Here is a 21,130-nt window from a genome sequence, read left to right on the forward strand (position 1 = left end):
AATAAGCGGCTCATAATTTTTAATGCCCACACTAAAGCAACCATTAGGAGAACCACCTGATAAACACCTGAACTGAGGTTAGCCTAGTTGGATTGGACACAAAGATAGGGGTGCATTCAGGCTTCTTTCATCACACACTGAGCCATCTCTTTATCAATTTATGGGTTTGCCATGACGGAGGCAGAATAAGCAGCGCCAACGCCAACATGTCGACACCCAGATGCAGGCTTCATCGTGCCTCTTCCTGGTCTCCATAGAAAACCTGTGGGAGACGTCACACAGGGATTGTCTAGTTCTAGTATATATATGGTCTGAGTTTTCTGCTTTTTTTTGTGTGACACACCCACACAGTCTCTGGAAGAGCCACGCCCCCTTTCAAGTAGCTGCAAACGAATCCTGGAAATATGTTTATTTAGGAAGTTATCACTTCAGTGCATATAAAGGATTGGCTGCAAACTTTACAATATGTTTTTAAAACCCCTGTTGAGTCATATTAGCTTGTTGAACATGCATGTTTAAATGCAGACTAAAAACCTGCACCTGGTTAAAATAAATCAATCAATAAATCATGCACCGTGTTTTGATTGGCCCAGTTGTTAGTTTCCCGCCTGCTGACGTTATAGTGCTCTATATAAACCACTCACCTGCTGAGCTGCTTCACACCAGGTTCATCCCACTGAAGGCAGCCAACATGGTAAGTGTATATAAAATATGTAAAATTATTATTATTCTGCCAGCATACGGAAATAAATTGTGGTTACACTTTCAGACTCCTAAGATTAACACTTTTCTAAATCTGTTAAGATAATTGTGCCCCAATGGAAACAAGTGCTTATGCTTTTCTGTGTTACCCAGTATATTTATGTATCAGTGTCTAATATATTTTATACTGTATTATTTTACACGTTTACATTTTATATGAATAAAAATCAATCAATCAATCAATCAATGAATCACCTTTCTGAAACATCATATTCTGAAGATTGTTGATCATGGTGATTCTTAATTTTACAGTGATTTGATAAAGGTGGGGAGATGCACCAAATGTCACCAATAAAACTAACTAGACCATTGCGCTCGTAGAGCACAAACCTCCGCCAACACTAAGCAAAAAAAAAAAAAAACAAAGGTTCTCCGCGCTTCTGTCAAGGACAACAATCCAGTGCAACCAGGTCAGGACGAAACTTGATAACTTCCAAAAAAAGAGCCTGACGTTTCGAAATGTCAGTCCCTTCCTTGATAACTTTGTTTTGCACCTTTAATACATTTTTTGCACAGACATCTGTGTTGCACCGGCATTCCTCCGACAACACTAGTTTCCAATTCCACAAAATTTTACTTTTGAAAACAAAGATGATTTTACAGTGTAGAAGTGGCTTTTCATAAGATAAATTAGATGTGATCAAATGTCAGGAATATGTATTTAGTTCATGCACTTGAATCAAAGTTTGTTTTGTGGTGTTGGGTGTTTGGGTGTTTTTTTTTTTTCTTCTTCAAACTGTTCATTTTCTGAATTCTTTTTCAGATAATGCTCACAGAACATTGGTTATCTCGGATATTCACAATTTGTCATTGCTTTTTAACACCTGGTTTCCAACTGATAAATGGAAGACAAACAGGCAATAAAATTGAAACCTCCATTAAATTTTGGTGGTGTAGGCAAATTTTTAACAGAAAAATGAAAGTGACTGAGGCACTTTTGATTGAGATATAATGAAAATGTACACAAAATGGGCTTTTCAATATTAAATTCAAATGTCCACAAAAGTTTATTTGAGATGAGTTGATGGGGTTACAGTGTTGGTGGTAGAGGAAAGAAAAATCAAACTTTCAATATGAAGTGAATATTTTGTCTCTGGGTTTCACAAAATCCAATTGAACTTAATCCTGGGTCATGTGGCGCCGTGCTGTCAATGATAAACCACAGATCTGACGCAGAGCTTTCACACTGCAGGTTTCATATCTCCAGGTACAAACGTAGAGGGAACTTGATAAGAAGGACAACAGTGAATGGAATTTATCGTTTTATTGATTAGGTCAACAGGATCACTGGCTTACGAGGAAGTCAGTCAGGAGACGTATTTTCACATGTTCATAATTCAACAGTCATACTACTGTGTATTGAAAATAATTTTCAGTTTTTAATCTCATCACAAACGTAACAGTCACATGATGCAGTGAGGCATTCAAGGTCCACACCAGTACTGCCCGCAGGCACGCCATTTTATGGTTTTACTGCTTGTGCATGACAACCACCTGTCAGCGGACAAACACAGCCCTTCCTGGTTCAGGGTCTTGATAGCTGGTTTCACCCTGGTTGATCATCAACAGTTAAGATAAAAAAAAAAAAATAGCAGCTTGCATCATCAGCCACAGTTTCATGAAGCGCAGTCTAGACCTTCCATGTGTATAGCGCTTTGGGGCAACTTTATATATATATATATATATATATATATATATATATATATCACCATGATATATATATATGACAATGCACCTGCCCACACTGCCCTGAATACCCGAGAGTTCCTGGTCCAGAAGAACATCATTGTGCTGGAGCAACCTCCCTACTCACCCGACCTGGCTCCATGTGATGTTTTTCCTCTTTCCCAAGCTCGAGGGGGTCATCAATGGAACCCGTTTTGAAGATGTGCACAACATCAAAAAGGCCGTGACGACAGAGCTACGGAGAATCCTGGAAGAATCCGTCCAGGAGTGCATGCAAGCGTGAAACATGAAACATGAAAAATTCACTTGATGGAAATACTGGAGTGCACACTTCTTAGATAATCCATTTGGACAATTAAGTTGTACACAACAAGCATATTATTACAGATATTTGTAATAAAATGCTCTGAAAGGAATTGATGTACTCAGCTCATGCTAACTTTAGCCTGTTAGCTAGCATCACATTATGCGATGTGAGCGAGTTCTAAAAGATGTCATTTGCAAGTTGTGTGAATTACTAAATTCACTGAGTTACTGCTTTATAGTGCCCCCTGCAGTCAGGTTGTCACCTCTGTCGCTGCAGTTTCAATAAGCAGTGTTGCTAATATGCTTGCTCATTGGCGAGGTAACATATAGACTCTGTGTATATGAAAATTGAGCTGACATTTGTGGTGAACTATTTTTCTTATTTGTTTATTTAAAAGGGACAGTACATATTAATGAACATATACAATATGTAAATATGTCAGATTTTAACAAGACACAAGACTGCACAAGAGACAGGAGACAAGAGGACAAAAAAAGAACAGTGGAGAACTAGAAAGGACAAGCGGTTCTCTTACACAAACTCAGTCAAAGGATGGCACACAGATAAAAAAAACTATGAAATCTCTACAATTACAATTTGAATAAGTTAAATTTACAAATCTAATTTCATGCATTTGTATATTTTAAAAAAATAATAACTTAAGTGCTGTGATGCATTGCACATTTCCCTAAGGTTCTTCTTAGTTTCGACAATCGAATTCATGATATTCATATTTTTTATTTGATCTGAGCCACTCCTTTAAGTGACTTTTGACAGCTTTAAAGCTGTCAAAAGTCAAAAAATAACATACTATTTTGGACATGGGGAGGTGAGCTGTAAATATTGTGAATTTAAATGTCCAGCTGGCACAAAAATCTCTGTGTGGCATCAAAAATTGAGGGCGCTTGCTGACCACCACACTTGAGTGCAGCTGGGTGAGGTTCGAGACCTAGTTGCTTTGGTTGATGGACCAGGAGAAGATGTGCAATCAGGCTTTTTTCTGTAATGATAACTATATCAAATGGATTACCATTTGTCATTGCTGCTTTTTTAATACAGATTATCTCCTTTTTGCACAAAATAAGCACATTTTTTTTTTAAATTTGATACCCAATTGGGGCCTGAAATTGAGTATTATTGGTGGTAAAATCAGTGTTGTAGAACACTGTAAGCAAGGGACATTTTAAATGTGTATAAAAAGTTTGTGAGACTGGGATAAGTTGGGATCCACAAAATGTGAATAATCTGATTTTGCTCGATGTGGATCGGGAGTACTCTTGTGTAAAAGTAGTTGAAAGTGGACAAGTGGGTACAATCTGACCTACCGTTTGCTGAGCAGAAGCCTCACTCAGATCCTCCTCTGCAACATAAAGCCATGAAAAGCATGCCGCATTCTTTAAACAGAAGACAGGGTTGAGATGTTAGACATTTGAGGTTTTGCAAAAGTGTGGGGAAAATGCAGAAGTCTCATTTCATGCATGTGGAAAAACTGGGAAATCATGCTTACTCTGGTGTACTCAACAATACTGTTACACTAGAGTGTAAACGCATAAAAAATAGTTACTAAGAATTTTGAATACAATTTTTAAATAATAATAAAAAAAAAACCCTATGTTCCTCAGTTCTGAAATTAGGACAGAAACTGCAGCCAAAACTTGGCAGTGAGAGGCTGCCTTTAAAGTAGAACAGGATTGCAGCGTTAACTTGCATAATGCAAATAATCTCTGCCTTAAAGTACCATCCAAGTGTCAAAACTCTTCAATGTAATTTTTCCACATAGAAACAATTCTAGTATTTTCCGGACTATGACGCACCTGTCAGTAAATGCCTCTTGAAGAGTAAAAACCATATATAAGTCTCACTTTTTTCTGCATTATCAGGTCTTTAATATGGGATTTTTGTGCATTGTTGCAGTTTACTTTCCATTATTGGCATTTTTTCTTTTATTATTGAAGTTTTGTTTAGTGCTTTGATTCCTATGAAAGTCCTATATAAATGGTTATTATAATTAGTATTATTAATAAACTTTGTGCGATAGTGGCATCCTGTCCAGGGTGTACTCCATGACTTTGCCTCTCACCCTATGACTGCTGGGATAGACTCCAGATCCCCCCCCACCCCCCCATGACCCTTGATTGGACTAAGTGGGTATATAGAATGACTGAAGAACAAACTTGTGATATATATACACTATATGTAAAGTCGCAGGGCCTCCCAAACTAGAAAAAAAACCTGTGACTTGTACTCCGAAACACACACACACACACACACACACACACACACACACACACACACACACACACACACACACACACACACACACACACACACACACACACACACACACACACACACACACACACACACACACACACACACACACACATATTTATTTATTTATTTTCCCTTCAAGTAACAGCTGTTCTACATGAAAATTCAGTAAGGTATGTCTTCTATAATACATTCCAATTCTAAGGTAGAACTCTACTAGTGTATATTAAGGTATATCTAAAAAAAAAAAAAGAAGAGTAGAGTGGAGTCACTGAGGTGCCTGGTCTTGAGAACCAGGGATGGTAGGTTGAAAAGCTTTTTTATCCCATGGGAACTCTCCCTACCCACCTAAGCAGCTCAAGAGTGATGTTATCACTAAAGTTCCAGGTGTTTCTTGATATCTGACACGAGGTCATTCACCGTGATGTCCGTCTGTCCAACTGTTCAGTCTTCTCTGACTAAAATCACTTTGCAGGAAGTCAAGGAAATGTCGTTCAAGATGGGGCAGGAGTTGAAGATCCGCGTCAAGCTGAAGGACTACTGCAATTCGTAAGTCCTCATCACATATTAAATCCATCAAGAAGAAACAATGGACAGGTCAGCAATCAGGGTCCAAGTCTATTAGAGAAGATGTTTTGTGATGCTGTAGCTCTGTAGGATGAAGGTAACATGTTGAGATTTATTTTTTTTCTTCCTGTCTTTACTAGCTTTTCCATCAACATCGGTCATGATTCCGACAACATCGCGCTGCACTTCAACCCCCGTTTTGGGCAAGGCGTCATAGTGTGTAACTGCCTCTCTGGGGGGTCCTGGGGTGATGAGCATCACGAGGGAAACATCCCCTTCACACCCGGCGAGGAAAGCAAGGTGAGCTGAGGAAGATGACTAAAGGATACTCATCTGAGTCAAATTCTCATCAGTTATAGGCTGCTGTACATTATGACCTACGTCGTGATTGTTAGTGGTACTTCAGTGTTGCACAGTTTTCTACGTAAGCGTATTGCATTCACAAAATCAGAACGCTGATCTCGTAATTACGAGAAAAGAGCTCATGATTACAAGATCTTTTCTAGTAATTACAAGATCAGTGGTCTAATTTTTTTTCCCACTGAATGCAATACGCTTCCGTAGTTTTCCCACCTGAGCTGAAACTTTTATTTCTTTTGGCTGTTTCAGCTTTACATCAACTTCAACAGTGAGCAGTTTTACATCAAGCTTCCCGACGGCAACATGATGAACTTCCCCAACAAACTTGGAGACGTGAAGTACAATCACTTCTTCATCAGTGGTGATGCAGAGATCGTGGGCATCAAGATTCAATAGGGGGAGAGGGCTCTTTTTGACCTTTGACCTCTGCTGTTTGTTCAATTTAAAAATCCATTGTCCATGTACAGTACTGAGCCCACACCTGATTGTTTACCAGCATGGAGTAAAGTTGTAATGACAGATAATGGCCAACAGAGGGCGACGCAGCACATGACCTTGCTACACTTGATATCTCTGTGGGTGTGTTATTAAATGCTCATTAAAACAAGAAGTCTCTTTTTATCCACATTGAATCACGTGTAACTTAGATGCTAATCTCTTCTTTACTGTCTGATGACACGCAGTGTCGATGCAAACATCAGAAACTGGAAGTGCAAATCATCTAAATGTCAACTCAACTTGAATAACAAAGCTATAAACGAAACATAAAAATTAATCATCTCCTGTCTTAAACAATCAGCAGAAGAAAGTGGAGGTTCCACAAGTGCTTACACGTCTCTGAACAATTAAAAATGTAGAGAGGCCAAGTCCAAATCTGACCACATTCATTCCAAGAACCAGCTTTATGACATCACAAAGGTATACACATATGCTGCTGGTGCTCATATTTCTGGCTTTAATCTCAGCCTGCATTATGACACATCAAAGACATGCAGTCGCCTGTACGTCACCAGAGAACTCGACAATGACAGTTAGAGACACCATGAACGCTCAAAAAATTCACAATGTGCTTGTTTTGAGGCTGAAAAGGAGTGGTATCATGATAATTAACAGCTGCTCTAGTCTTGCATATTAATGTGTGGTGGTCAGAGTATTTGTGTTCTGCCAGACATGTTTTGAGCAGAAGTATCAGTCCTTGCATCAGTGTGCCTGAGAGACAAATAACAATGCAAAATGGATCATAAGGTAGACAACCATCCAATCCGTCCCAGTGAAAAACATGCCAGATCAAGACATGGATCCAGAACGGTTCCACTGTGGAGGAGCAGGCAGATGAAATAATAATAATAATTTTAAAAAGTGCCTTTGTAATCCCATCAATGACAACATCACATCTGTGGAAAAGAAATCTTTTTTTTTTTATTCATGATCAATAGCTGTGCTGTCAATCAATCAAAATCCAACTCAGAAATAGTTGGTTAAGGGTGTGTGCGTATGTGTGTGTGTGTGTGTGTGTGTGTGTGTGTGGGCGGGGGGGGGGGGTACACAAGCACGATACAGTAAAACAGGGATATATCTATAGGTAGCGATTTCTGTAGTTCTGTCTATGCAGTCATAGAGAGAGAAAACAAAGTTTGTATGTTTGACAAATACCACATGGTGACACTGTTACACCACTAAATTACTTTGCAACGCTTTCAGGTTTTTTGTGGGTCCATATTTCCAAAGGTCCCTTTTGTCTTTTAGTCTAGTCATTTTATGAAAAAAAGGGGTAAACCCGGAACAAATTGCAACAGAAATGATTTTGGTGGCATTTGAACCCTGAAACTGATTTATAAAACATACTAAAAGTCTAGAAAGATAAAAAAATCGGGAACACTCCCAAAATCCAAGATGGCTGTCCGAAAACATGCAAAAATTTAGTTTTTCCAAAATAACTCAAAAAATATCAATATTTAAGCACATAAATGTATTGATGTTAAATATAAACTTGGGTATTGTGGACATTTTGACACCAAAATTAGGTCTCTATCTGTAACGGTTCTTAAGATACGGCCTATATGTAGTTTACATACACTCAAGGATGGCAATTTGGTTTGTGTCCTATTACGTTAAAAATACTGCAGTTAAGGCCCATAAATACATTGAAGTTGAATATAAACTTGTGCATTGTGGACATTTTGGCACCATTTTGTTCTGGGTCAAACCATAAAATGACTGGACTATTTGTAGCCTTTCGACAGAAGTACAACCACATTTCAGACACCACACACAGAATTCAACATCCTCTAAAGTTGACATAAATCATCACAAATGTTGCACTTAACTCATAACAGAAATGCTGACGTCCAAGAGATGTCTTGAGACGTGTAAATCACCTCAGAGGTATTATCAGGGTAGAAGTGCTCTGCTCCCCTCCACAGCATGTCTTTTTCCTGGTTCTCTCCCTCAGCCCCAACCAGTCCCAGCAGAAAACTGCCCCTCCCTGAGCCTGGTTCTGCTGGAGGTTTCTTCCTGTTAAAAGGGAGTTTTTCCTTCCCACTGTAGCCAAGTGCTTGCTCACAGGGGGTCGTTTTGACCGTTGGGGTTTTACATAATTATTGTATGGCCTTGCCTTACAATATAAAGCGCCTTGGGGCAACTGTTTGTTGTGATTTGGCGCTATATAAAAAAATTGATTGATTGAAGTGTTTATTTCTCGCTAGCTTTTGATCACACGGATGGACGCAGAGCCTTTGCAGTACTTGATGGCAATATTTTGGCCTCTGGTAAAATTTGGAAAATTTAGAAATACAAGTTCAGTTCAAAAGAAGCCTGCTGGTTTTTAGTTGAGATGAAGTGAAGCTCAAATCACTTTGTATGGGACCATTATTGTAGCAAAAGTATTTGCAAATGTGTATAGCAATCTGTGTGTGCAGATGTTGATTTGTGTGTGTGTAAACAGATCCACAAATGCGTATAGCAATCTGTGTGTACGTATTTTGATCTGTGCGTGTGTATCCGTGTCTGTGAAAATTGGGCCACTCGATTGGATGTGTTCTTACACGTGACTTTTGCTACATTTCTGCCGCATTAGATCTGTAAATGTGTGCAGCGATTTATGTGTGTGTGGAGACTTGTCTGTGTGCCTCCACCAGCGGGCGCAAGCACCAATGACATCACTCATCGCTGTCGTTTTAAGCCTGGATGGTCCCTCGAAGACAGCAAAATACACATCTGCAAATACTTTTCCTACAATAATGGCCCCATAAATGTCCAAAAGCCAAATGTCGGGCTGGAAAAGACGAGACAATTTTCCAAGTAAACGATGTAGTGTGTAGTTTATGCTGGACACACAGCATAAAAACCACAATGCTGAGACCATCCACCAATCACAGACGGGGACTCACACAGTTTAATTTGCATGCAGTATCTATAAATGAACGGTTATCAGAGCCAAAACCTTATTTGTTTCGTCAAATGCAGATTATGTTACATTTGCAAATACTTTTGCTACAATAATGGCCCCATAGATGTCTCTTTTTTCAGGACAACCTGTACTTTCAGAATATATATGCTATACTGATGTTTTATATGTGTAATAAAGGTTTACAATCAGAAATAAGAAAGGAAAAAATAAAGCGGGAAATAATTTTCACACACATTTATTCAAAACACACAGCAAACTATAATAAACAAGGAGCAGCCTTCCTAAAGACCCCAGGGCACCTCATTGTGTTGACATTTTTAAGAGTAAACTCAAGACCTGTGTTTTTAATGAAGCTGTTGACTGCTAGGTGTTTGACTGCTGTCGAGGAAATGGTCACTCATAGTGCAGAATAAACAATGCATATACAGGTGATCTGTTTAGCCTTTTTTGTGGGCATCTTCATTGTGGTAGAACTTGGTAACACAGTGGGGGACACAGCTAACCAAAAAGTTAGCTTCGATAAAGCTAATCAGCTAACTGAAAAGTTACCTTTTATAAAGCTAAACCAATAAAACACCCCAAAATTTATCCGAAGCTACAGCTAACCGATAACCTACAAAAACTACTAACAAGCTGATTTTGAGTTTTAACACCACAGTCGCTTCTGGTAGTATCAAAGGTGATCACAGACCCAAACAATGAGCCAGCATTTCTGTTTTTGTGCGCCCTGCCTGCTGCTGGAAGCTCCTGTTTACTACATACTTTGCAGCATTGAAGCAGTTGAGAGGAGCTAAGCTCAGCTCTACACACACAAAACAAACCATTATTCCTTACAGAGTGGCTATACGCCCAACTGTTGGCTCAGTAAAGTAAATATGCGAGCATATACGTCCAACCACAACCGACCAACGAGCGTGCTTATAAGCTCACTTCCGGTTTCAACGCGGGAGAGAAAAAAGGCGGATATTTTTTCGATGGCTGCAGGAGGGTTCACAGCCCGCGGAGGGGCTGTGATCCAAAGCAGTTCTGTTTGACTCATCACACCCAGGGAACTGTGTCAAACTAACACCATCTTACAGCCAACAAGCAGCATTTTGTTCAAAAACTGTTTCGTCATCGTTAACAGACTTCCGTTCAAAATGCTTATGAAGTTTGTCTGTTTTGATCCATTGCAGTGTTTTCGCAGTAATTAAACATGACACCGTTAAATGTGTTAAACATATGCCACAATAGAACCTTAAAAAGTGGTGTAAAAACATAGTTTAGATGCACAAAACGTGTCAAATACATGGTCACAGTTGGGCGAATAAGATAAGACATTATATTTATTTGCCCAATGGTTGGGCGTGTAATGTTCAATGTATGACTTATCTGGCCAGCGGTTGGGTGCAGAGCCTTTGCCTATTCCTTAACAGATTATAGCAATGCCGCCCTGAGGCAAAGGTCTTGGAAAATAAAGCAGTTTGATTTAAAATTAAATGAATCCAGATAGAATAACTCCATTAATGTCAATTCTATCATTTGTACAAAGTTAAAATATAACACATATCGTTTAATTTTAAATTATGCACTAATTCTGAAGTTTTGTAATAAACACAGATAGATGCCAAAGGGATTATGGGTAAATGAGCCTCCACTAACACTGATTGGTTGACTCATTCATTTTATGTAAAAACAAACAGGTTAATGTGACGTGATGTGTGTGTTGGTATTTACATATAAATGTGCTATTGTAAAATATGCCATTTTATTCATATGTAAAAAAAATCCATTTGCAAAAGCCAAAATCAAGTTGTGAAAACCGTCTGATATAACCAGGATCAAAATGCATAGAACACTGCCATCTAGAGGTGGGCGGATCGATCCTAATATCGATAATATCAATACCAACACTGGTATTGATATTGAACAATCCTTGTGTAAAAAGATCGATACTCAAGCTTTTTTTTCCTCTCCTGCACGCACTGACTGCTGCGCACGCAGATTCATCAGTCTGTAAGAGCAGATTCACTCTGTCTGTAAGAGCAGCGCTGCGCTGTGTCACGCAATACGGAGCAGCGCACCCTTGTATTATGGTTTGTCAGCCCTCTACCTCAGGAGATTTGGTTTTAAGTTGTGTTGAGTGATTTTTTTTAAACAAAAATGTTGATTGTGATAATAAAGTATTTTGTTGTCACGTACAATGTTTGGCAAAATTCTATCCTAGGTCTTTTGGATCCTTTGGATCTATGAAGCTTAATTATAAAAAAGTACTGGTATCGGTATCGATATCAGCAATACTGGGCCTGTATTTACTTGGTATCGGATCAATACCAAAATTCCCGGTATCGCCCACCTCTACTGCCATCTACTGGCGCCCAGACGCTTAGACCCTTCCCCATAATCTTTTGTGTACCTTTTTTTTTTTTTTTTGTGCGCCAAAGAGTTGTTGCAGTTTAAACAACAGAATCCACAACGACAATTGTAAATGAACATTAGGATTATGGGATATCTCAATACTTAGGGTGAATACCGCAATGAACACTACTGGCCAGTAAATGGCAGTAGAGACCGTAGCACAAACAGGAATCGATGCAACTCAGTGATTCCAATTGAAAATAATGGAGAAGCAACCTGAGCTTCTTCTGACATTTTTACTTTAAACAAACACAATAACAACATCTATAAATCCAGAGAATATATTCACAAGCTTTTTAGGCACAATATACAAAGAGTTTAATGCTGTTGTCCGTGTAGAGCCTGATCAAAGCATCTCAAATGCATTTCTCCTGTCATGACTGTACTGCGATTACTCATAATGCACCTGGACACAGCATGTCCACACTAAAACCTTCAAAACTGGTGCAGTACTTTAAAGCTAAAACATATAGCTGATATTTTCACTTTATAAAACTTCAGAAGTGACGTTAATTTAAAGGGGAACATTACACAGTGAGAAATGCAATACTTTTACACTAGTCCCACAAGTACATACCTTTATCGGATATTTGAACTTCGTGCTCTCCTGAGTGCCCGCGGCCCGCCATCTTTGTAGAATATCTGCTCTGCGCTGACGTCATTGACAAAAGACTGTACATAAACTGGCGTGACCAAATAAGGAAGTGGGAAAGGTCACGGAGCAGAGGGTCGTCTCTCTTGTTTGAGGCACACAACGTGCAGCTCGTCAAGTGAAGTAAACAAAGCGAGTGGTGATGTCAGTGGATTGCATCAGAGCACAGCTCGTCTGAAGGATTATAACAAGAAGTTAAATCTGTTATAAACATAAAAATAAATCCTTTAACAGCTGCAGACCAGAAGGAAAGAACAAACAACTGTTTTATCAAGCCATGACGATGTAAACAGCACAAATAATTACCTTTTTAGACGGCTCAAAATGCTTTCTGCAGCTGGTTAGGCATGCGCATGCACGGCTCCAGCTGCAGCCTCCTCTGTGATTGAGGAAGTGATTAGAGCTGTTTTCAATGGCCAATTTGCAGAAAAAATGATTAATCCGCCACAAAGTAATTCTTTGATATTTTGAGCGCGTGGCAGCCGGTGGAATGAAGAATGGCGTCCAGCTGTGAACACAGTGGGTGGCATGCCACAAACAGGAATGAGCAGATCAAAGAAAGTGGGGACAGGGGTGCTACTGCAGCCGCAATAAACGAGACTCCTCTGGTAGATCCGGAATCTATTCCAGCCAGGAACATGGACGACTGGATTCAAGTCTTCATTCAAGGCTTCACTCGTTAATTGGCCATAAACACCCCACGTCATGCCCTGTGTTTTGCAGCACAGCAACGGAGACTTCAATTAATGTAAGGAAGTAATGCTTGTTTGACATGGGCCATGTACAAAATTATAATTCCAACAGTGGACATTGCCATGTATGTACAGTAATTAAGCAATGACATCAGCACCAAGCGGATATTCTACAAAGATGGCGGCCCGTGGGTGCTCGGGAGAGCGCAAAGTTCAAATGTCCGATAAAAGTATGTACTTGCGGGACTTGCGAGTGAAGAATATCAGCTCTTTGGTATGTTTCTTATAGGAAAGTATTGCATTTCTCACTGTGTAATGTTCCCCTTTAAATAACATGTCCGAAATTAGTTTGGTTAAAAAATTTAACCATAAGTTAAAACTGTATGCCTCTGGATGACTTGGGTGATATTGCCGGTGATTTAGTATGGTGTCAAGAACAGATATCTTGTGACCAGTTCTCCTCTGACTGCAGAGTATAGAGCGTTTTCTCCTGAAAGCAGCTTGTGTCTGATGATTTGCGGACATTAATGCTGGATTTTACGATCGCTAATATCAGTTTTAAAGCTCAATTTTATGAGGTGTTAGCAGAGCCGGTAAAACTCAGTTTGTTTGTATAATCCAGCATTAACGTCTGCAAATCATCAGGCACAAGGGGTTTATTCCCTAAATGAATTTAAAAAAACAGTTTATGGTGTATCGTTTCTCTGTGGTTGTATTTTGTGGAGAAATAAAGATTAAATTTAGAAAATGGTGCCTAATCATTCAAACTTTTCTGGGGCGCATGCCCCAGACCCCTCTTGGAAAGCGCCACCTCTCGGTCAAGTCAAACTAGTGCCACATCTGCCCTTGTTTGGTAAGTTCTTATAGCAAACAGTTAGGCCCTCAGCCCATCACCGGCTTCCAGCATGAGAAGAAATCAAAAAAATAATCTAAAATGTCCAACTTTAGAGCAGAAATAAACATGTTTACAGCTTTGTACAAAAAACAAACAAACAAACAAAAAAAAAACAATTTTGGTCTCTATATATCCCCATTTCTTCTCTCTGACATTCCTAAATAAGCTATTACATCTCTATTTCCTACTATTTTTACTTGGTGCACTTTTTAATTTTTTTATTATGTACAGTACATTTGTCGACAGCTGTCGTTTTAAAAGTGCTTCAGAAATTTTACACAGTTTGTTGTTAAAGTATATTTGTTAAGTAAGTCAATAATGAGTGAGCACAATTTGAACAGTTGTTTATATTTAAAACAAACAAGTAACAAAAAAGAGTAAACAGGAAATCAACAGTCACTAAAGACCTGCAACAGAAATCTGTAAATATGGGAATCATTGCAAAAAAAAAAAATATATACAAACGTTTACATATAGGCAGTGGTGGTAAGAGTACAGAAAATGCTAATGCTATAAATAAGAACTTCAAATCCCAATGGTGATATTACAAATATACTTCTTGTTATTGGAAAGAGTGAGCACATTTTAACTCAACTAAAATTAAAGTTACAGGGCTAAAATTCTACTCAATTTCAAGCCAAATACAGGCTGTAAATGCAAAAAACTACATTTACACAAAAAAGTTAGTAATGTAATGTTATTAGTTACTTTCCACCCCTGCATAAGGAAATAACAAAAGTACAATCACTCATCTCATGCATTAACCAACGTGGCAGTCAGTCTGTCTCTAACCACACCTATTATTAACACCCACAAGGTATAAAAAGTGATGCATGACTCATTTTAGGGGGCCTTCATAAGATGGACACTGTCTATGAGGGTCCCAGGCCTGGTTTTTGACGTGACCTTTAATAAACTCAAAATGAGGAATACAATGGTTTGGTTGTTGGTAAGGGGCAGAATCTTGCATAAAAGAACCAGGTAAAAATAACAGGACATTGTGTAAAATGTAAATAAAACAGAATACAATGATTTGCAAATCCTCTTCCTATATATATATTCAATTGAATACACCACAAAGACAAGATATTTAATGTTCAAACTGATAAACTTTATTGTTTTTGTGCAAATGTTGCTCATTTTGAAATGGATGCCTGCAACACATTTCAAAAAAGTTGGGACGGGGCAACAAAAGACTGGGAAAGTTGATGAATGCTCAAAGAACACCTGTTTGGAAACAGGTGTCATGATTGGGTGTAAAAGTATCATCCACAAAAGGCTCAGCAATTCACAAGCAAAGATGGGGTGAGGATCACCACTTTGTGAACAAATGCATGAAAAAAATAGTCCAACATTTTAAAAACAATGTTTCTCAAAGTTCAATTGCAAGGAATTTAGGGATTCCATCATCTACAATTCATAATATAATTAGAAGATTCAAAGAATATGGAAAACTTTCTACACGTAAGCAGCAAGGCCGAAAATCATTGAATGCCCATGGCCTTCGATCCCTCAGGCAACACTGCATTAAAAACCGACATCATTGTGTAAAGGATCTTACCGCGTGGGCTCAGGAACACTTCAGAAAACCATTGTCAGTTAACACAGTGTGTCGCTACATCTACAAGTGAAAGTTAAAACTCTACCATGCAAAGCGAAAGCCATACATCAACAACATCCAGAAACATTGCCGCCTTCTCTGGACCCAAGCTCATTTGAAATGGACAGACACAAAGTGGAAAAGTGTGCTGTGGTCTGATGAGTCCACATTTCAAATAGTTTTTTGGAAATCATGGATGTCGTGTCCTCCAGACAAAAGAGGAAAAAGACCATCCAGATTGTTACCAGTGCAAAGTTCAAAAGCCAGCATCTGTGATGGTATGGGGGTGTGTTAGTGCCCATGGCATGGGCAACTTACACATCTGTGATGGCACCATCAATGCTGAAAGGTACATCCAGGTTTTGGAGCAACACATGCTGCCATCCAAGCAACGTCTTTTTCAGGGACGTCCCTGCTTATTTCAGCAAGACAATGTCAAGCCACATTCTGCACGTTACAACAGCGTGGCTTCGTAGTAAAAGAGTGCAGGTACTAGACTGGCCTGCCTGCAGTCCAGACCTGTCGCCCATTGAAAATGTGTGGCGCATTATGAAGCGCAAAATACGACAACGGAGACCCCGGACTGTTGAACAACTAAAGTCATACATCAAGCAAGAATGGGAAAGAATTCCACCTACACAGCTTCAACAATTAGTGTCCTCAGTTCCCAAATGGTTATTGAGTGTTGTTAGAAGGAAAGGTGATGTAACACAGTGGGAAACATACCACTGTCCCAGCTTTTTTGAAACGTGTTACAGGCATCCATTTCAAAATCAGCAAATATTTGCACAAAAACAATAAAGTTTATCAGTTTGAACATTAAATATCTTGTTTTTGTGGTGTATTCAATTGAATATAGGTTGAAGAGGATTTGCAAATCATTATACAACCCTTGGCAAAAATTATGGAATCACCGGCCTCGGAGGATGTTCATTCAGTTGTTTAATTTTGTAGAAAAAAAGCAGATCACAGACATGACACAAAACTAAAGTCATTTCAAATGGCAACTTTCTGGCTTTAAGAAACACTATACGAAATCAAGAAAAAAGATTGTAGCAGTCAGTAACGGTTACTTTTTTAGACCAAGCAGAGGAAAAAAATATGGAATCACTCAATTCTGAGGAAAAAATTATGGAATCACCCTGTAAATTTTCACTCTCAAAACTAACACCTGCATCATATCAGATCTGCTCATTAGTCTGCATCTAAAAAGGAGTGATCACACCTTGGAGAGCTGTTGCACCAAGTGGACTGACATGAATCATGGCTCCAACACGAGAGATGTCAGTTGAAACAAAGGAGAGGATTATCAAACTCTTAAAAGAGAGTAAATCATCATGCAATGTCACAAAAGATGTTGCTTTTTCACAGTCAGCTGTGTCTAAACTCAGGACCAAATACAAAAAAACATGGGAAGGTTGTTAAAGGCAAACATACTGGTAGACCAAGGAAGACATCAAAGCGTCAAGACAGAAAACTTAAAGCAATATGTCTCAAAAATCCAAAAATGCACAACAAAACAAATGAGGAACGAATGGGAGGAAACTGGAGTCAACGTCTATGACTGAACTGTAAGAAACCGCCTAAACGAAATGGGATTTACATACAGAAAAGCTAAACGAAAGCCATCATTAACACCTAAACAGAATAAACAAGGTTACAATGGGCTAAGGAAAAGCAATCATGGACTGTGGATGACTGGATGAAAGTCATATTCAGTGATGAATCTCAAATCTGCATTGGGCAAGGTGATGATGCTAGAACTCTTGTTTGGTGCCGTTCCAATGAGATTTATAAAGATGACTGCCTGAAGAGAACATCTAAATTTCCACAGTCATTGATGATATGGGGCTGCATGTCAGGTAAAGGCACTGGGGAGATGGCTGTCATTACATCATCAATAAATGCACAAGTTTTCGTTGATATTTTGGACAATTGAAAGGATGTTTGGGGATGATGAAATCATTTTTCAAGATGATAATGCATCTTGCCATAGAGCAAAAACTGTGAAAACGTTCTTTGCAAAAAGATACATAGGGTCAATGTCAACGAGCAGATCTGATATGATGCAGGTTTTAGTTTGGGGGATGGAAATTTACAGGGTGATTCCATAATTTATTCCTCAGAATTGAGTGATTCCATATTTTTTTCCTCTGCTTGGTCTAAAAAAGTAACCGTTACTGTCACAATCTTTTTTTCTTGATTTCTTATAGTGTTTCTTAAAGCCAGAAAGTTGCCATATGAAATGACTTTAGTTTTGTGTCATGTCTGTGATCTGCTTTTTCTCCACAAAATTAAACAACTGAATGAACATCCTCTGAGGCCGGTGATTCCATAATTTTTGCCAGGGGTTGTATTCTGTTTTTATTTACATTTTACACAACGTTCCAAATTCATTGGAATTGGGGTTGTGTATGTATATATATATGTATATATATATATTTAAATTTAACCTTTATTTAACCAGGTAAGTTAAGAAAAAAAATTCTTATTTACACACACACACACTATATATATATATATATATATATATATATATATATATATATATATATATATATATATATATATATATATATATATTTTCCTTCAAGTAACGGCTGTTCTACATGATGTTATCACCAAAGTTTCACGTGTTTCTTGATATCTGATACAACAGGTCATTCCACTGTGATGTCTGTCTGTCCAACTGTTCTTTAAAATCACTGAAATCACTTTGCAGGAAGTCAAGGAAATGTCGTTCAAGATGGGGCAGGAGTTGAAGATCCGTGTCAAGCTGAAGGACTACTGCAATTCGTAAGTCCTCATCACTTATTAAATCCATCAAGGACATTGGGGGAGGTGATGGTCTAGTGGTTAAGGTGTTGGGCTTGAGACCAGAAGATCCTGGGTTCAAATCCCCACCTGACTGGAAAATCACTAAGGGCCCTTGGGCAAGGTCTTTAATCCCCTATTGCTCCCCGTGTGTAGTGAGCGCCTTGTATGGCAGCACCCTGACGTCGGGGTGAATGTGAGGCATTATTGTAAAGCGCTTTGAGCGTCTGATGCAGATGGAAAAGCGCTATATAAATGCAGTCCATTTACATTGTAGTTTGGTTCTATTTTTGCAACATTCTCAACTAAACAATGGACAGGTCAGCAATCAGGGTCCAGTCTATTGGAGAAGATGTTTTGTGATGCTGTAGCTCTGTAGGATGAAGGTAACATGTTGAGATTTATTTTTTCTCTTCCTGTCTTTACTAGCTTTTCCATCAACATCGGTCATGATTCCGACAACATCGCGCTGCACTTCAACCCCCGTTTTGGGCAAGGCGTCATAGTGTGTAACTGCCTCTCTGGGGGGTCCTGGGGTGATGAGCATCATGAGGGAAACATCCCCTTCACACCCGGTGAGGAAAGCAAGGTGAGCTGAGGAAGATGACTACAGGATACTCATCTGAGTCAAATTCTCATTTCAATCAATCAATCAATCAACATTTATTTATAAAGCGCTTTACAGCACCGACTGGTGTCCAAAGTGCTTAACATTAAAAACACAAATTTACAAAATAAAACACATATAAAATAAAATTTTAAAACAACACATAAAAAAAGAACATAAAAATAACAGAACATGTCACCTCCCCACTAAGTGTTAAAAGCCAGTTTAAATAAATAAGTCTTTAACTTAGATTTAAAAAGTGCTAGGTCAGGAATAGTACGTAACTCAAGAGGTAGCTCATTCCACAGTCTGGGGCCAGCTACCGCGAAAGCATGATCACCCCAGCGTTTATATCTTGACCTTGGAACATCTAAGTAAAGCTGGCCAGACGCCCTTAACGTCCTACTGTAGGTGCGCAAAGTTAAAATTTCAGACAAGTAGGGAGGTGCAAGGCCATAAATAGCTTTAAAAACAAACATTAAAATTTTAAAATCAATTCTAAAATGAACTGGAAGCCAGTGGAGTGAGTATAGCATGGGCGCAATATGCTCACGTCTAGAAGTGTTTGTCAAAAGACGAGCAGCAGCATTCTGCACCAACTGGAGACGCACAAGAGACGACTGATTAATGCCCGCATAAAGTGCATTACAATAATCAAGTCTGGAGCTGGTGAAAGCATGAATGGCCGTCTCAAGATCACGTCTACTGAGAAAGTGCTTTATTTTAGCCAAGAGGCGAAGTTGGAAAAAACTAGCTTTGACAACAGAATTTATCTGTTGATCGAACCTCAAACAGCTGTCAAATATCACTCCCAAATTCTTGACAGCTGGTTTTACATAGTTAGCCAAAGCACCAAAATTTGGTGTTACCACATTTGGTATGCCAGTGCGCTCAAACACCATGATCTCAGTTTTACCATCATTTAGGTAAAGGAAGTTTCGGGACAGCCACTGCTTTACATCACGAATACAATTAAATAATGATGACAAAGCATCACTCCCATTAGTCCTCACAGGCAGATAGATTTGCAGATCATCTGCATAACAATGAAAGGACAAATTGTGCTGTGTTATAATTGACCCCAATGGCAGAATGTACAAAGAAAATAGAATCGGCCCAAGGACAGATCCCTGCGGCACTCCACAGCACAGAGGAGCAATTGATGAGGAAAGGTCCCCAATCATGACAGAAAGGCTCCTTTCAGCCAAATATGATCTAAACCACTCAAGTGCAGTACCATGAATGCCAATAAAATGTTCCAACCGGGAAACAAGTACTGTGTGATCCACAGTATCAAAGGCTGCTGTGAGGTCCAACAGAACCAGCACAGCAGGATTCCCTGCATCCACCGACAGAGTAATATCATTATGAACTTTTAAAAGTGCTGACTCAGTGCTGTGTCGCGATCTAAACCCAGACTGGAATTTTTCAAGGATGAGATTGTCTTCTAAAAATGATTGTAAATGTAAAAAGACAACCTTTTCTAAAACCTTAGATAGAAATGGCAGATGAGACACAGGTCTAAAATTGGATAAAACTGATGAGTCCAGGTGAGGTTTTTTAAGAAGAGGTCGAACCAGCATGTTTAAAAGCAGCTGGAACAGACCCTGATCTAAGGGTCTGTTTATAGGCTGTTGTACATTATGACCTACTTCGTGATCGTTAGTGGTTCTTCAATGTTGCACAGATTTCTACGTAAGCGTACTGCATTCACTGGATTAAAAAATAAATAAATTAGAACGCTGATCTCGTAATTACGAGAAAAGAGCTCATGATTACAAGATCTTTTCTCGTAATTACGAGATCAGTGGTCTAATTTTTTTTTTCCACACTGAATGCAATACGCTTCCGTAGTTTTCCTCACCTGAGCTGAAACCTATTTCTTTTCTCTGTTGCAGTTTTACATCAACTTCAACAGTGAGCAGTTTTACATCAAGCTTCCCAACAGCAGCATGATGAACTTCCCCAACCAACTGGGAGACGTGAAGTACAATCACTTCTTCATCAGTGGTGATGCAGAGATCATGGGCATCAAGATTCAATAGGGGGAGAGGGCTCTTTTTGCCCTTTGACCTCTGTTGTTTGTTCAATTTAAAAATTAATTGTGCACG

At 38.9% G+C, this 21,130-nt stretch overlaps 1 protein-coding gene across 3 annotated transcripts; it reads left to right on the forward strand.

The window, feature by feature from the left end:
• Positions 1-636: 636 nt before the first annotated feature.
• lgals2b (lectin, galactoside-binding, soluble, 2b) lies at positions 637-21,110 on the forward strand. Of its 3 annotated transcripts, none has more exons than XM_034188189.1 (4): positions 637-694; positions 5,502-5,575; positions 5,734-5,893; positions 20,918-21,110. In XM_034188189.1, the coding sequence occupies exons 1-4, from the start codon at positions 692-694 to the stop codon at positions 21,062-21,064; spliced, it is 384 nt and encodes a 127-aa protein (XP_034044080.1). In that variant the 5' UTR covers positions 637-691; the 3' UTR covers positions 21,065-21,110. The 3 variants fall into 3 exon arrangements, with proteins under 3 accessions (XP_034044080.1, XP_034044079.1, XP_034044082.1); XM_034188188.1 differs by lacking the exon at positions 20,918-21,110 and adding an exon at positions 6,203-6,437; XM_034188191.1 differs by lacking the exon at positions 20,918-21,110 and adding an exon at positions 6,230-6,437.
• Positions 21,111-21,130: the final 20 nt, after the last annotated feature.

This window comes from Thalassophryne amazonica, chromosome 15 (genome assembly GCF_902500255.1).
Source record: "Thalassophryne amazonica chromosome 15, fThaAma1.1, whole genome shotgun sequence".
NCBI classification, from domain to species: Eukaryota; Metazoa; Chordata; class Actinopteri; order Batrachoidiformes; family Batrachoididae; genus Thalassophryne; species Thalassophryne amazonica.

Coding starts and splice junctions, on each gene's coding strand:
- lgals2b (XM_034188189.1), top strand. Junction 5,576..5,733: donor CTGAAGGACTACTGCAATTC/GTAAGTCCTCAT, acceptor TGTCTTTACTAG/CTTTTCCATCAACATCGGTC. Junction 5,894..20,917: donor CACCCGGCGAGGAAAGCAAG/GTGAGCTGAGGA, acceptor TCTCTGTTGCAG/TTTTACATCAACTTCAACAG.